Below are 18,624 nucleotides of genomic sequence, written 5' to 3' on the forward strand. Positions count from 1 at the left end.
GGTTCTCTCCCTGGTAGAATAATAGAACCAAATCTGAAATGTTTTATGAACAGACAGCCCAAATCTCTTCTGTGTTTAGTTAGATAGAAGGAAGACTAGAAACTTTGTACGTCTGATGCTACTTTACTCACTAATTAGTCAGCCTTATCTGTAAGACCATACATAATTGTATCTCAGTATAGGGGAATGGAACAAGGTAACCCAGGCCTGGAGGATGTGTCTGAAAAGAATAGGTGAGGAACTCATGGTATACATAGATCCTTGGATACATAAATGACTTAGCTTATTATGCATGCCTAAATTTAAACAAGATAAGAAATAATCTGATGATCTGAGCACGTGCAAGAACTGGGTTCTTGTGCAATCCAGCGAACATAGTGAGGAAGACTACTGACAACCACCAGAGACCCCCCAAAAGAACACCAGTGGAATCAGACACGTATGTCAGAGACGTTTATATATTTTAATGAATTCCAGTAAATAGCATGAATATGTTAAATATTTCTTGGAAATCCAATGAATATGTATGTTTTGATTGTATATAACCCCTGTAGCTTGAACAATTCGGCATGCACATTAGGTGGAGTGATCCCCTGTGCTTCCAGCACCGCAATTAAAGAATGCCTGCTTTTTAAAACTCCAAATTGAGCCTTAGAGAGTTTCTTTGACTGACTTTTATGGTAACAGTATCACTTAAACACTGACAAACACTTCTACTGTACCCCACTGCTGAACTACTGCTAACAGTTTGAGCTATAGTGCATTCTGGAAATAGAGGCTCCCTCACACTTACATAACCACCTGAAGAGGAATCTTTCTGCCTTTGGTGAAATACAGTTTAAACATTATGCTTTACCTCAGTTGAATTCTATCTTATCAGTGTTCCTACTTACTTGACAAAGAAAAATAAATTGGCTAAGCAAGCAAACTTATTTCATAGGGGAAAGTGTTATACTAGCTCAACATTGAAATACTAAGTTGTTTTAAATTTATTTTTTTTAAATGAAGAAACTGCTTTTTCACAGTCTGAAGTCACATCACTACATTTTGCTCATGAGAACAAAATTTACAGTCATGAGTTGCACATAAAGGATTTATTTTAAACGTTTTAAGGATAGAGTTACATCATAATTATAAAAATTACTTACAGAATTAAGTAACAGATTTAAAGTGTTCATACTTCTAAATGCAGAAAACAGGGAACTGTCTACATTGTTCGAAATAAAATAAAAATAATGAAATCGAGCTCTAAAGATGAAGTCATTACCTAATTTTAAAATGTGAATACAAAGACCTCTGAACTATACACATACCAAGAACCATCCAAATTGCACTAATGAAAGATGTAAAATACAAAAAGCACAGCATTTTTAAGGAACCCAAAACTGCTTTTATAATAATTTTTCCCTGAATCATCTGTAATATATTCTGTCTGAAGATAACGCCTCCCCTTTTAAATAATTCATTTAAAGAAGGCTTATGCCTATTGCAATAAATAGGATTTTCCCCAAAGTATTTCAGTCTTCATGCAGTCCAACTTATTTTAGGGTTTGGCATTCAAAAGAAAAAATGTAGTGTTTTACTAATCAGTTGTGATTTTATTTGTTCTTGAACAGAATACATGGTCCCTTCAAATGCTGTATGACACATACAACTGGAAAATTACCTTCTGTTGGCACCATGCTCGCTTCACCAGCGCATTTAATCCTACTAACAACCATTAAAACAGCACAATAAGCAAATTCACAAAAAACTGAACACACACACAAAAAAAGAACAAAACCCAAACCTAAACATTATAACATGCAAATTCAGTTTGTTACATTGAACGTTCTAACATTCTAAGCATGCAAAAAAAAAAGATGGCCTGGTTTTAAGTTTTTTTTTTTCCTTTTTAAAAGTTTTAATTGGCAGCTTGACATCACGCACACAATACATAACAATACTACAGCAGGTAAATGAGAGAGGCCAATAACTTTTATACAAAGATCCATGTCTTGTGCCATCACAAGCCCTATGATAAATTTGGAAAGTAATGTTGCACCCCTAGAACAAGGGACCAACGTATAGTTACCAGGTTAATGAAAGCACTGCATGCAGATCTGAAACATGAGCCTAAAACAAAGCCCAAGCAGATGGCAGGGAGTGGAATTAATCTCAAGCCACAAAAAGGTGGTTTAAGCTATAGAAAATAAACAAAACAACAAAAAAATCACAACCTAACAACAATAACAAAATTAAGAAAAAAGATTAAAAGAATAAATCATGCAACAGACAATGACATCTAAAAACTGCCATAAATTTGACAGTTTAGAGATTATATTCTAATTAGCAAAATAAGTGTTGTATTAGTGTCTTGCATAAAACCCACACGTAAGCTTAATGCTAAAAGTGTTCCAGTAAACCTCAGCTATTTCAAAATAAACCTTGTATTCCTTAGAAGTATAGCCCAAAATTCACTGTACTAAGTTATTCATGTATCTTGTGTATAATCAATACACTCACTCATTCTTGTGCCACAAATATCAACTGGGGCTCACGGAGCCAGGCTCAGCTTTAAGATTTACATGCAGGACTCGTAAGAGTCAATAGAAAGCACATAACAGATCTGCAGGATGAAAGCACTGTGTTGCAAATCTGCTCACTGTTCAAAATACAAGGAAAAATTTATGACTTAGGTACTTAGTGCTTAAGTACTAGATTGAGAAGCCGTGAACTGAAAGACAATAGTCTGCCTTTGGTTGCCCATGATGAAATACTGTACAGAATGCAATATAGTAGCAAGGGACAAAGGATTAAGGTATATTTATATGGTATTACCATTAAACAGCATAATGAGGCACAGGCCTTAAGGCTAAAATATGAAATCAGGCAAAGAAAAGGACAGAAGGGGTCTTAAACCACTTAGTTCTTGGTATCAAGGATACCCACAATAAAGGTCAGATCTCTGAGTAACAGCACTTCTCCTGCATCCTTCCACTAACTGCATAAAGTTGGATACCTATGTATTCCTTCTTTCCATCAACAGTGTTGACTGTCCTCATGTACTGTGTTTCTGTGAAGCTGTACTTTGAACCTTGTAGAGCTCTGCTTTAATGTAAGCATGATAATTTTGCTGCTGTGCTTATCCTTGTTGCAGCTCTGTAGCTTTTAAAAGCTGCTACACTTAAACAACAACAACATAACCTTGATTTAGAACCAACTTGCAAGATTAAAACTGTGGAAGGATTTGTCTGTTGTGGGCTGCTATTTACATCCACAATCTAATGCAGATGACTGAACCACTGAGACTGCCTATAGCTTCCATTAGATAGTATACCACTGGCATGCAGAATTCTAGTGTTCATAGAATGAAATTCACGTTAATAGCATACCTCTAAGCAAGTATACCACCAAAGGCAACAATGGGTTTAAGCTGTAGATTTGTCTGGTCACTTCTTACATGGAAAAGCCAGAAAAACAATACATTGGGAACATGCCTTCTTGAACCAAGATGGTTAAGAACAAAAGAAAATTAAAAAAAAAAAAAAAAGCAAAGGAAAGAAATACAGCAGACTGAGCAGAAGGCAACAAACGCTTCTCCTTCTCTAAAGGAGGTCTTCAATGTAAAAGGGCCCCACCCCCACCCCCATGATTGTATTTACCATGTAAAAGATTAATTACTCTTAGGCTTCTAAATCCACACACAAATATCCAGTTTGCTAGGTTCTGATATTAAATGAGAAACTAGAGATTGCCAATGCATAGTCTAAAGTCTTCTTAAGTAGTATATATACTGTTAAACTTGTGGCACCAAACACTTGGGTTTTGCTAAGAAATGTGTATAACAAAACAAAGTACAACATTTAGGATTGAAGGCAGCTTTTTTTGTGTCTATTTTACTGGTTCCTACAACTTGTAAAAACTGGGCCATTAACCTGCATTTTCTAATTAACTGGTTATACAGATTAAATATATTTTTATACTTTAAAGCGTTTACACTGAAAGGTGCTTAAGTCAAACAACTGATATTCAACTGCTCTGTGACTACTAAAAACGCACAAGTATTTCCATGTACCACAAATTCTTAAAAAGCTTAATGTTAAATAAAGTGTAGAAACACAGTAGATTGATGTTACTTGTGTTAGGCACTCCTTACCGCTGCACAAACCATTCAAACCTTTCAGGAAAGTCACTTCTGTATCAACCTGGAAAACAAAGGACTGCCAGTAGCCAAGAAATTAAATTTAATGTTACAAAAGAAGGTATATCGAAAATAGCAAACTACACTTCCATGTGGCAGCTGAACAGGTGAGTGCAACGTTGAAGAAAGTTAAAATCTATGAAAAAAAAAATAGATTACAATACTAGATTGACTTTATACAGCTTGATTTTGCAGCTGTTCTTTGCTTTTAACTCCCTCCCACCCAAATATATTGACTTCCTTCAAGAAAAGGAGTTCTTATGCAAAACGTATCACGTTCACATAAATGTTTTTATCATTCAGTACACAACAGTTTTGATGACAGAGACTGTGGCTTCACAGGGACATTTAAGCTTTCATTTAACTGAAAAGCAGTCAAGTCTTTGTGTCTACAAATTTTACATTTAATAGTTCTACAAATTTGGCAAAAGTTCATGTTGATGTCTAGGATGTCTTCACCAAATCATAGACATAAATATGGAAATCATCATCAAACTTGATGAAATAGACAGATGGTTTGGCTTCTACTTGATGAATGACCATGCCAGTCCTTTTTGATCCATCTTCTTTGGCATATTCCACTTGTTTGCCTACCAGGCTGTCCACAACTTCTCCTGGTTCCCGTTCTGCAGGAGGTGAATCATCTGTAACACAAAAATACAGCGTACTTTGGTAGACATTTATAGATTTATTTTCAATAGAGAAAACTGCAGTCTTTAAAAGTTATGAGAAATAATCACAAGTTTAAAATGCAGAGTATGTCTAAAACAAGTTGTTCAGACAAACACCTAACTACTGCCATGCTTCTAGAAAGTACAGTCACAGAATTATTATTTTTTCTTTAAGGTAATGCTATCTTCAATTTTATGAAGTCAGAAACAGCACTTCATTTAGTTAGAAAAGTAATTTTTTTGACATGAAGGTTTACACGCTAGTTACAGAATATATTTGTAGATAATTAAATTTAAACCCCCAGCAGAACAAGACACTGAGTCTCTAACAAAAAGGCAGGCATGCTAGGCGTCCCTCTCCCCACATGCTTTATTCAAAATGCCAATGCAAGCATGCCAGTGCAATAAAACCACATCTTCTAAGTTAAGTGTAAACTCCTTAATCAATAAGGCTGTTAAAAGGGGCTTTTGATTTCACACTGGAATGGATGCTGTTGCTGAAGTCTAACAACATTATTTGCTTTTCTAGCAAAATCTTTAAGGACACAATTCACATTATCTGAAAAAGATCCAGATTCAGGGAAGGGAGTTCATACTTTGGAGTGTCTTGAAAACAGAAGTAAATAGTAGATAACCTCATGATGAGCATGAAGGGAAAAAAGAGCACATGAAAAACAATTAATTCTTAAATGTGGAAAGCATATAGGCCTTTTCCCTTATTTTATTCCCTTATAAGAAAACAAAGCAGAACTATTAAAAGCAGAAATACCTTACAATCCTTGTTAAGGTTTTACACAGAGAACACATTACTTGGAGATGCCTGCTTTGAAAGAGCTTGCTTTATTTGTGACCATCTTATTCCTAAAGAAAGTTTTTTTTAATTTGTGGCTCACTTTTTTCAAGCCACAGATATATTATTTTTGTGTTGCAAATCTGCTCACTGTTCAAAATACAAGGAAAATTTATGACTCAGATATTTAGTGCTTAAGTACTAGATTGAGAAGCTGTGAACTGAAAGACAATAGCCTGCCTTTGGTTGCCCATGATGAAATACTGGACAGAATGCATCTTTTTTATAACTGTGTATAATCACCTGTAAGATGGTAGTACAGTGTTAGGTTGTAGTTGTTGCTCTGATATGATGAGGGTTGTAGCTTGCTCACTACAAATCCTCAAAAGAAAAAGAAAAAACCCATGTTTATTACGTAATTACCTTCTTTCATTCCCTTCACATGAACTCATTATCAGTTCCCCATTCAATAGTTATTGAATGTATGTTTGTTTTCCTACCATCAGAAATTCTAACTCAAGCAAGATAGCTTTTCTGTTTCTTATAAAACTGCATGATAATTTTCACTTTTTCTTTTATTCTTTCAACATGTCAGTTTCTGAGAAGAAAATACACTGAGCCTCACTAACAATGAGAACTTTGCATTAGGAAGAGTAAATATTTTTTAAGGTGGAAATTTAGAATGTTGTATACAAAATGGGTATACAAAACCTGATATTAGTGAGGAAGAGTTTCATCCTTCCCCAATTAAATATATGGTAATGTAGCAAAAATAAATACTTGCATAACTTGCTGTTACTATCCTTCTTAAACTTTTGAGCATGATCTCTAAGTAATATCATAGATTTTTGTACTGCTTTTGCTATTAATGTTGTTTGCTGTTCTTATAGCTTAAAAGGTAATTTTGTTTTCTAACTCATTAAATTCATAAGAATTTATGTTAGACACCTGCTTTTCTAATATAGTAATCACTACTGTAAAAACTAATTAAACAGAACTTTTAAGGAAAACACAACAAACCATTCACAACACATAAGACTTCAGATGTAAGTAATCAATATGTTCATGAGGATAATTTAAGACATCCCACAATCCAGTTTAAATGTGAGCATATACAAAATACATATACACTTTTTTCAAGCCACAGATATATTATTTTTTGGTAGACTGAAAAAAAATAAATCTAAAGATGTAAGATTACTACAGAGGCTACGCAAGTAAGTGCCACCTGTTCACTCAGCCGTAAGACTATTTATCATCAGTGCTAGATCTGAAGGAAGACAGTCTCAAACTCGATGAATTAATTTTAACTAGTATTTATGTAGTGCATTGCATAACCAAACGCTAATTATCTAATTATTAATTCACTTTAAAGCTAAAATTGCCTCTCTGTCAGAGAAGTGCTTTTTAGGTGCAGGGAGAGTACAATATTTTTGACAATTTTTTTATTTTTTATTTTATATATATATATATATATATGTGTGTGTATATATATATATATATATATGTGTATATATATATATATACTGGCTATCCAAATCTCTTGAACGATATTGATTATGTGAAAATCCTTCTATATTAATAGGAATATCACCAATAATTTTCACTTCAAGAAGGGAAGAAAAAATATCCCTCCTGACCTATTGAAACATTTTTCCTGTTACTGTGTTTAAACGTGAGAGAAAATGAGTTCTCAAAAGTTCTTTCCTCTAAAGAACTACTCAATAACTTTCCAAACTGAAGATGCCCACTCAAACTAAATTAATCTGCCTATTTTAGTTATCCCCAAAACATTATCCTTAGAAGAACTGCTTTAGAAATCCAAATCCAGAGCCTGTCAAGGAGCTGTGACACTTTTATAAGAAAACAACAGTGGAAGGCTTCTAGTTTGTCAGTTTCCAGTTAAAAAACTCCAAACGTTCTCTCTTCCACAAAAGTATGTACATCCATCAGAATTAGGCATGACTACAGAACAGTATTTTCCTGTATTTATTGCATACTTCACCACTGATTCAAGTGAAATATTTCAAGAGTTAATACATGTGTATTTTCTGTTGTGCTATAGTTTTGATACTTTTAAGAAAATGTAAAAAAGGGAGTAACAAACAAGACCCTTGTTTGTCATCTCTCTTTTCCATAAATAAACCATAAGCCAAACAACAACACAAAGAGAGATGCCACTTTCTAAAAGAAGTAAGTAACTGTCCTACTCACTGGAATCAGGCATAATGCGAAGGTCACCTTCTTTATAATCATCTAAGAGCTGGTACATGTACAAGACAGGATCTTTCTCATAGGTAATATAAAACCATGTGTTCATAATAGGAGCTCGAGCCAAGACCATCCCCCTCCATTCATCTTTTGAGCCATCCTCTGTCTCAAACATATGTTCCACAGCTTTGCCAATCATTGTGTCTGCCAGGTGGGCATCGCTAATTCGAGATGAAGCTGAAATGACATAAGTTCATAAATCCATTGAAAAAATACAGATGTAAGTCTTTGTCAAAAATAATATTTATCCAGATTCATTAATAAATTTGTTTGAAAGTTAGTCAATTCACATATAAATCAAATACTGTCTATTCCAGATAGTTGAAGAATAAAAATCTGCAGAACTTTAGGAATTATTTTAACATGTTAAAACTTATTAACATTTTCCAGCACTGTACACCTCCCGGTCCAGATTAAACAAACTGTTATAATGCAAGGTAAAGGGAGACCAATATAGGCCATAGCAATAAATAATGTCTGTATTTTCAATATTTGTATTGTGGGGGGAGGGGAGAGGAGGAAGAGAGGCTAATCACAGAGCAGCTCTATGAAATTATTAATGAAAGTGTTGGGTTTGGTCACCCCTAACCCCATTCTAGAGACTACTACTGATCTCTTTGCAGTCAGGAAAAACAAGATCTTACTCCATTCATAAACGAGTAATTACTAGGGTAAACTTGAACTTTGTGAAAATTTGGATTATCTGCAAAGTGACAAAATGTGATTTAATAAAATTTAAATATTCTGATGTTATCTTCAGGGAAAGTCAGGAGAGATTAGTGGAGAACATTTAATATTAAATTACAATATATGCATATATAGGAATAACCTCTTACCAACTCTGTCTGGAAGGACTTCAAGTGCTGAAACTCTTTCATCTTTGTGCAGTTCTAATCCATACACACAATCAAATCCATCATACTTTATAAGATAGAGAGAGGGATTTACAGGAACTTGATCAAGAACTGTGCCCTTCCACTGTGTTACGGGTCCACTCCCTTCTTTCCAGCCATGCTGTATTCTGCAGCCTACAATGTTTCTTCGTGGCTGAGAAATAGGTTTGCTTGGTCCCACATTGTTTCTATGCTTTCTGTACACAGATACAAACATAGTATTAAACAAGTACATACTCAAAATTCTACTCTGTATGCTTTAAGAAGGCAATATATTATTATATATTAATTAAATTAAAATTATAAAGATGCAATAAATTCTAATACATACAGTTTAGTGCACATTTTTCAAATTAGGGTATAAAGCATATTCTATTGTACTGGAAAAAGAAAAAAAAAAAAACATTGAAAAGTAACAAAACACTTTCAACATTTTGTATAAGGTTGCTTTCATAATATCAGTTTCCAAACCTAGCTTGCTTAAGCCAAAAGAACTATTTTACCTAGTGCAACAATGAACATCAAAACTCATTTGTTAAAACCCTAAATCAGGTCTCAAAGAGCAATGTTACCTGACAGTACTATAGCTTTGCTACTTCGTTGCTCTCTGCGGAACAGTAAACATAATTCCCTTACCACAGGAGGAATAAGTTAGTGGAAACTTTAGTGATGGTTGATTAAAATTCTTCAAGGCATTTGTTTTCCCTAACCTGTGTTGTCACCTGAAAGAAATTTCACTTCCCTCTGCACTTACAGGTATCTTTGACTTCAAGTGTTTTTAAAGACATATTGTAGTGACAATATTCTTCTAACATTCCTTTTTAGTACAACACAAGAAAAATTATATGCAAAGGTAAAAGTAATAAAAGGGATACCCCTTAAAGTAGAAAACAGATTAAATATACTTTTTGCATTTCCTCAGTTTTTTAATGCAACTTGCATGGAAAGATTTCCGCTAGTGAATATCAGTTGTTCAGATAAAGTCATGTAAGCTATTTCACAGTTTCAAACCACTAAAACATTATTACACAAGTTTTATTCTACTCAGATTAAAAAACAAAACAGTTTCAAATAAAAAAACATGAGTGTTTTTTACAACAGTACATTGGTGATAAATGTATATTATATTTATTTATTTTAGCCTGTTATGATATACATATTAATTCCTAAAATGATATTTTGAAGGTTGCCTGATTAAAATTTTCATGAATGTTAGCTAATTCCAAAATAATTTTCTGGATTAGTTAATTAAATGGCAGTAAAATATACTTTAAAACATACTAGTCATGCAATTTCTAAAAAATGAAAAATCAGTTGCAGAAAACAACATCCACCCTTAGATTAGTGACAGTGACCAAAGAGAAATGTCTCCACGAACAATGAAAGCTCATAGAGCAGTCCATGTATGATAGAGTTCCAAAAGAGACAAACAGCAATCATACAAGTAAAATCTCATAACCAGTCTTAAAGAATAATGAAAAACAGTACATAAAATTATTAATGCTGAAAATGTAATCATAATTCTATTAAAAATAAGATGTACAATTCCTTCAGCAGTTTGCCCCACCTCCAAATTTTCATTCTTCATGAAGATCTTAGCAGAGTTCCACATTATCTTTTGTCAAATTTCACTTTTGTGATGATTTAATCCTCATCAAGGATGTCACCCTGCAGTTCATACTCCTAACTTGGATAACTGATTATTATAGAAATGCTAACTTCTATTCCACTTAAGAGGCACTCCCCTGCAAAGTCAGTTCTAATTTTACAGAAACTTGAACACATGCTCAAATTCTAGTTTTTGATCAAATCTTACTTTTTTTTCTAAATATTCCATTTTAAAGCATCCTAACAGGATAAAACTTAACTACTACTGAAGCTAAAAAGTTAAAATTGAAAAAGGTAAAATAATGTTCATGTTTAAATTCATGTTTATGTTCATGCTTAACTATGCATTTTTACTTTATGCCTATAAAGCATAATCATAACATTTAAATTTGCACAATTAAGTGAAAAGCTTCCATATTTTTTAAAAATATCATGGAAAAAGACTACATAACTAAGTTCAAACTGGTAATTACCTTTTAAAGTACCTTGGAGAAAGCAAAAAACATTGTAAATGCAGTTACAAGTCAAACAGCAGTTAGGTATACTCACAGTTCAAGTTATTCTTTGTGTGACAGCTGTACTACTGAACAAATATTCACTCTAATTTGTAGTCGCTTATATTGCAATAAATTCTTTTCTAATGAATAAATTGTCAAAGAAAAACTACTTTTGCTTGCACGTGAACATGTGCTAAGAAAGAATACATACGTTTCTAACTCACAACAAATAATAGCTATCAGTATGCTTTCAAATAAGACAATAGCAACTCTTAAACCATTTTTTCTCAATAATGTGTGTTTTTTGTTTTTTTGTTTTGTTTTGTTTTGTTTTCTGATGTGCAGAGTAATACAAATGTACATAATTTGTGGTTTAACCTGGCAGGCAGCTAAACATCACACAGCTGTTTGCACACTCTCTTCTGTACCCCACAGTGGGATGGGGGGAAGAATTGAAAAGTGCAAAAACGTGTGGGTTGAGATAAGGACGGTTTAATAAGAAATTAAAAAAAAAAAAAAAAAAAAAGGAAAGGAAAGAAAAAACCCACACAATAACAGCAAAAAAGCATACACAAAACAAATGATGCACAATGCAATTGCTCACTACCAGCTGATTGATGCCCAGCAAGACCCTGAGCAACAGCAGCCCTCCCCCAGCCAACTCCCCCCAGTTTTTATCGCTCAGCATCATGTCATATGGTATGCAATATCACTTTGGCTAGCTTGGGTCAGCTGTCCTGGTTCTGTCCCCTTCCAGCTTCTTGGGCACCCCCAGCCTCCTCCCTGGCAGGGCGGTATGAGAAGTTGAAAATCCTTCACTTACTGTAAGCACTGCTCTGCAACAACTAAAACATCCCTGTGTTATCAACATTATTCTCATCCTAAATCCAAAACACAGCACCATACCAGCTACTAAGAAGAAAATTAACTCTATCTCAGCTGAAACTAGCACAATAACCTTTTGAGATGCTATAATCAGAAGACCCAAGTAAATATTTTCTTTCTGTTTTACTGGAAATATCTTTAAAATTCCACAAAGGTTTGTTCTTAAAGACTGAGATAATATTTGAATTCCCTAGACATTCAATATTTAAATTTCCCTATGTTATAAATGAGGTCTCAACTCAATCTGAATTATGTAATATTTATAAAACAAATATTTCTAAAAGGTATAAAAGGCAAGCACTGGGTGTGTGGGGAGTCTACACTCCACCAACATGCACACACGAACATCAAACATTCTTAATATACAGAACATTGCTTTACATACTAAACCCGAGTATGCCTATACATACGTACAATCAGGAAAGGTAACAAACAATCCTTTAAGTTCCATGACTTAACAGTCTCCATTTTCCATTCCTTTTGAGCGATATGTCTCGCTTTAAGTTGTCAAGCAACTCGGTCTTCAGGCCTTATGTATCCCGTTCTTCCCGGGATCGAAGAAAAGCATATCCATCTCCTTTTCAAGGCCAATAGGCCTGGGTCAAAAGGCATGTTCAGGTCACCAGGGGGCGTAACAGCAAAAGCCTTCGATGGCTGTGGAAGCAGAGGGGCCGATGGCATAGCAGTCGGATCAGTAAAGGAGCCCACAGCTCCCTCACTGTCTGGGAAACCACATGCTTCTGACTGTGGTCCCACAGGCCTCTTTAAGGCCTCAGAGATTGCTTGCCAGGTGCTGAGCAATCCCACCGCAACCTTGTCATTTTTAGTTACAGAGTCCCACACCTTGACCTCAGTTTGGTCCCATATTTCAGGATCATAAACTGTCCAATTGTTAATAAGGAGAATAAGCTGTAAGATTACCAGGACAGTCTTTGTTTCTAAAGATGTATGATTCCCCATAATGCGCAACTGCTTACCAGCGAGAGGCAGTTGTGTGCACAGGTCTGCTTCTCTCAGCTCGAGCTTCTCTCCAGCTCCAGTGCACCTATTTCCAGCGACTTTCTGTACGAGCTTCTCTGAGCAGTTTGCCGAGTTTGGCCGAACCTATCTTCATGAGGCGATCAAAGTGCCTGTTCCCGTCCTGGTCTCCATTCTGCCAGCCTGTTCCTTTTCACTCCTTTTTCCTGCTTCTTTATTGATGACATAACTTCATCGTGTTGCCTTCCTTTTTTCTTTTTTTTTTATCTTGAGGGCAGGCTCCCCTCTTATACCCTTCTCTCCACAGCAGTTCTTTTCAAAACAACTTTTCATTGGTCAAACAACTTTTTATGTAACAACAACAGCAAACACCCAGAAACCTCCATGCCTTAATGGCTGGAGAACAAGAAACCCTGAGACTGCATGGAGTCTCCTGAATCACCCTTCTTTGTTCCCTCTAAACTCTTTTATATTCCTGATGGCTTCATCCTTAAGAGTCTAATGTTATCTCAACCACGGGGCTTTCTGACCCCCATGGCCACATTCCCAAATCTCCCCCTTCTTTATCAATATCAACCATTTTCTCGACACGAATTACCACTCCATATATAACACCTATGTATGTAAAACACAGTCAGGAAAAACAGATAATAGCAATTTCTAAAAATAGTTCTTGATGCATCAGATACATCCTCATTTTAAATGGCCCTTCAATTGCAGTATGTTTCAGATCCTCTTACTTATCTTGAAGGCATTAAGTTGATAAGTAAACCTAATTACATGAAAAAGTTTCATTAGCAGGACTAGATATTTCATAGACAGTTCAAAGAAATCTCAAAAATAGTACAAATGAGGCAGAATAACAATGGCCAGTACAATTTCTGTCTTTCACAGTGTGAAGTAGAAAAAATATTTAAAATAGGGCTCAAATTAGAACTGTGATCAAACTGACACAATGAAAACTCAATAACCAAAGTTATTAAGCAGGTATTCTTCATTATGGCACCAGGTGGGAGGGGGAACGCTCCGCCTAATACACACACACTAAGGGTTACTGGCAGTGTGTTTATATTAGTGGGACAAATACATATTCATTTCATTCTCTGGAAGAATCATTAATGTAGGTTCCTGCCCCTATTCACATGCATACTGGAGTCCTAGGGTAGTCATCCTGTGTACTCTGGTGGTCTCTTGAAGGCTTCTAAATCTTGAAGAAGACTTCTTGATGAAGTCTTCTAAATTCCTGACCCTTACTTTCTTTGACAGACATCAGCAGTCAAGCCAGTTCTTTCTGGTTCCATTATCTATGCACAGTCTTTTACTCCCTTATCTTTGGGGTTGTTAACATACAATTGTGCTAGCTAAGACCTAGGAATCAACATCCTTTATCTTGTTCCCTGTCTGAAGTCCCCCCCTTTGCTTTATCCTAAGCAAATTCTTTTGCTTATAACACTCCTTGATTCAAAGTTTTCATAAAATTCCTACCAGTTTCTACAAGGTGCTTGATTTTGTTACACTTCCAAATTTCATAATCACCTAGTCCTTTTATGCAGCACGAAAATGTACACTCTACTAATATACAAGTTAAGAATACTACTATAAGGAAGATACATGTTCCTATAAACAATTGCTTAAGCCAAGATAAGTTGTGTAATGTTATAAATGAAGTCTCAACTCAATCTGAATTTAGTAATATTTATAAAAGGGCAAGTAAACAGCGCTGGGTGTGCAGGGAGTCTACGCTCCACCAACACGCACACGAGAACTTCGAACATTCTAAATATACAGAACGTTGCTTTTACATACTAAACCCGAGTATGCCTATACATCCTCTACATATGTACAATCAGAAAAGGCAACAAACAATCCTTTAAGTCTATTACTATCAATGTCCTCCATGACTTATAACAGTCTCCATTTTCCATTCCTTTTCTTGATTACAAACACCGGAGAATTCCAGGGCTAGTCGTGGGAACAATACATGTATGTCTCACTTTAAGTTGTCAAACAACTCGGCCTTTGGGCTGTCGGATAACCCAACCGAAAGCCCCGGGACAAACGGACACAACGACCAGCGTTCTGTGCCATAAGCCAACTTATTTCTGCGTGACATTATCTTATATAGTGTCAAAGCCTCCCACCCAGGAACCCAGGACCCCTCCCACTGTGCTCGCAGGCACCCCCAAACACTTCCCCTCGTGCACGCAGGCACAACCCAGAATAACCCCACATCTCCCCCCTCTTTATGCAGTAGTGCACCCCCTTTAACCCGTTAAGCTAAGCGTGATTTAATCATAACTACTTAGGGACGAGTATCCGTCCCAGGAACAGGTGGTGATAATGGGAACCCTTCATGATTTTTGGTGAGAATGGTCAGCAGGCTGCAATTCATTATACTGCTTTTAGCTGTTTTTGCTTTTATACATGCATATACTAGCCCTATCACAATGAATACTATTACTGGTAGCAATATTGTTTGCAAAAGTGATTTAAGCCATCCTTCTAGATGAAAGCCTAGCCCCTCGAAAGTTGCCCCCAGCCAATTCTGTTCTGCGTCACGCTGCTCTTCTTTTATTTTGTCTTCCGCACAATTGCGTCCCCGGCAGAACGGCTTCTTTTCCGTCCTCCGTCGCATGCGTGGTGCCGTCCGATGACAAGTGTGTTTCATGTGTCAGATTGATACCTGCCTGCACGGTGGCATTGATACGGATGGTAGTCAGCTTCCTTCCCTGGCAAGCAGCAGGCAGGAACAACCCACAAAGTGTCCCATTGGGTACTGGCTCAGCAGACCGTAGGTTGTAAGTGTATGGCGTTGGAAATAGCGGAGCGGTCCGGTAGCCCACAGCATACTCCTGCCAGTAGCCCCCGTACACTGCAGGGCACAAGGCAAGGACAAGCAGGAGTCGCTTCGTTCGAGCCCACTCTATAGCGAGGGCAAGGAGTTCATCCCATTGTGGAAACGCAACGTGGGGCACAGACACGTAGCCAAAAAGCAGTAGGTGCTGCAGCTGGCCCTGATGTAGAATAATAATAGCTCCCTGTACCAATTGTTTTCTGGCCCGAGACTGGACAGCGGACTTGTCCACCCCTGCTCGATGGGGGTTGGGACCCACGCTTGTGGCCGAGACGGCGGGTCCCTTTTCGTCCCAGCGTTGGCGTTTCCCGACTGCCCCCCCCTTTTTTCCTCTTTGTAGTGGGTTTACGTGACAAGGTTTTGGTAGCAGGGGGCCATAGGGGTGGTTTCTGTGAGAAAGATCTAGAAGCTGCCCCATGTTTGGGAAGGGCCCCATTGTTTTCCAGAGCTGAGCCAATAAGTGATGTTGTTTTGCGCCTCTGTGAGAGCATATTTAAGACAGGGAAAAAAACGCTGTGCCACACAGCAGCCGGGAGAGTCAAGGGAGTGAGAAAACAGCCTTGCAGGTGCCAAGGTCAGTGTAGAAGGAGGGGGAGAGGTGCTCCAGGCGCCGGAGCAGAAGTCCCCTGCGGCCTGTGGTGAGGACCATGGTGAAGCAGGATGTCCCCCTGCAGCCCATGGAGTACCACGGTGGAGCAGGGTTCCACGCTGCAGCCCGTGGAGGAGACCACGGTGGAGCAGGTGGCCCTGCACCGACGGAGGCTGTGGCCTGTGGAAGACCCCTGCCGGAGCAGATTCCGGGCCGGACCTGTAGCCCGTGGAGAGGAGCCCACGCAGGAGCAGGTGACCTGGCAGGAGCTGCTGCCCGTAGGGGAGCCAGGTTGGAGCAGTTTTCTCCTGAGGGATGGACCCCGTGGTACGGACCCATATCTGGAGCAGTTCTGGAAGAGCTGCTGCCTGTGGGAAGCCCACGCCAGATCAGTTCATCAAGGACTGCATCCCGTGGGTGGGACCCCACAGCACAGGGGACGAGAGTGACCGAGAAGGAGCGGCAGAGAAGAAGTGCTGTAGACTGACCATAACCCCCATTCCCCCGTTCCCCTGCACCGCTCGGGGGGAGGAGGTGGAAGAGGGTGGATGGGGGGGAAGGTGCTTTTGGTTTCTTTCCTTTGTTTCTCACTTCTCTAGCTTGTTAGTAATGAGCAATAAATCTTACTATCTTCTTATGCTGAGTCTGTTTTGCCCGTTACAATAATTATTGCGTGATTTTCTCGTCCTTATCTCAACCCTTGAGCCCTTTTCACATATTTTCTCCCCATTCCTCTTTGAGGAGGGGGAGTGAGAGAGTGGCTGTGGTGGAGTTCGGCTGCCCACTTGAGCGGAACCACGACACTCTTTCACTTCCCCTTTGCGTTGTGAGCACTCCCGAGCGCAGTGGCCAGACCGCCCACACACCCAACAATGAACATGGCTGTTTTCGACCACAGGTTCCCTTTTCTTGGGACATTCACGAGCTACGTGACCACGCTGTCCGCAGTGAAAACAACCACCAGGATACATCTGGAGGGCAAACGCCTGGAGGGCAGACGTGACTCCCATCATCTGCTCACTGAGGGCAGCAGCAAGAGGTTGCATTTCCTGAGCCTTGCCAAACGCACAGCCACGAGCGATAAGCTTGCCTGCGCTTGCTGAAGCTGGAAGTGCTGCAAGAGTGGCCTTGAATTCAGGCAGAGCTCCCGTTCTTAAGCATTCCCTCAAAAAAACATCTTGCACTTCCAGTGGTAAATTACTGCTTGCCACAGCTGTCTGCACCCTGTCTGCAAAGTGCCCAAAATGTTCCTCAGGTTTTTGCTGAATATGCAGATAACTGGGAGTCGGGCTGACTACAGCATTCATCCGCTCTAATGCTCTGCAGCCCAAATCGGCGGCGGCAATAAGCATAGGTTGCAGAAGCAATAATTGTTCCTGCGGAGTATTCCACCGCCCTCGTCCCAACAACGCTTCCCCAGGCAAACCATGTAAAGGATCCTGGGGGTTCGCCCATGCACGAGCCATTAAGGCTTCGCCTTCCTCTTCCAGCAAAGACTCAAATATGGGTACCTGCGCTGCCGTCAGGCGGGCTCGGGCAACCTGCCGCCAGTCAAACATCAGGGGCCCTTGCAAAGCCACCGCATCCAACAAAACCTGTGTCTGTGGGCTAGAGAATCCACCCTCCTGTACAGCCTTTTTTAACTGTAGCAGCATCTTATAGTCTACCGGCTGCCACTGATGTCCCTGAGACCCCGCGAAAACAGGAAAGCACCCTATCCGCACAGGACTTGGTGTTATTTCACAACCCGAGAGAAGACATTCTCGCGCACTGATAATCCATTTTTCCCTTGCCTTCTGCACCTCCTCACGGATGTGCATCGGCTGTCGCGAAGTAGCCTGTCTAGGATCCCAAGACTCCTCATCTGTTGAACTCTCACTATCCACTCATTCTCTCTCTTGGGGCGCAGCACCCGACGGAACGGGAACGCGACACACGGACGATGGTAGGGGCTTCTCCGAAAAAGACTCCACCCGCGCTTGCACCCCCTCCCGCTTTCCAGGGTCAAACGCCGGAGGGGCATACAGCGGCAGCCGGAGGGAGCCCGAAAACACCGGCGCCTGCCCGGATGCCACCCCTACCCCTTCAGGACCCCTGGCAGGGAATAGGATAAGGGAGCCCTTCTTATTTACCCCCCAAAAGGACCCGTCCGATGAAGTATGTACCGCGTTCCCTTCTGCCGGGGGAGCACTAGGCACTGCTATTTTTTCATGATCTAACCGAACTCGCAGGGGGGCCACAAGGGGGTTCCCACCTTCTTCTTTCTCGTGCTCCACATTATTTTCATCTCCCGATAGAGCCTCCTCCTTCGCCTGCCCTGACCCCTCCTTTAGATTGTTATTTACTGGCAGCTCCATAGGAGCCCGCTTATCCGCACCATCCCCATCAGACAAAGGCATGCGGTG

General features: G+C 39.1%; 1 protein-coding gene across 1 annotated transcript in view; it reads right to left on the reverse strand.

Moving 5' to 3' along the window:
* Positions 1-576: 576 nt before the first annotated feature.
* Positions 577-18,624, reverse strand: part of LOC311220911 (spindlin-Z-like) — a 52,161-nt gene continuing 34,113 nt past the window's right edge. Inside the window, exons 2-4 of the mRNA XM_084304554.1 lie at positions 8,752-9,005; positions 7,859-8,092; positions 577-4,827 (exon numbers count right to left, since the gene is read on the reverse strand). Of these exons, the coding sequence (XP_084160680.1) occupies positions 4,628-4,827; positions 7,859-8,092; positions 8,752-9,005 (688 nt within the window). The 3' untranslated portion in view covers positions 577-4,627. The remainder of the gene's footprint in view (positions 4,828-7,858; positions 8,093-8,751; positions 9,006-18,624) is intronic.

The sequence above is a fragment of the Netta rufina genome (genome assembly GCF_964035555.1).
Source record: "Netta rufina genome assembly, chromosome: W".
Taxonomy (NCBI): Eukaryota; Metazoa; Chordata; class Aves; order Anseriformes; family Anatidae; genus Netta; species Netta rufina.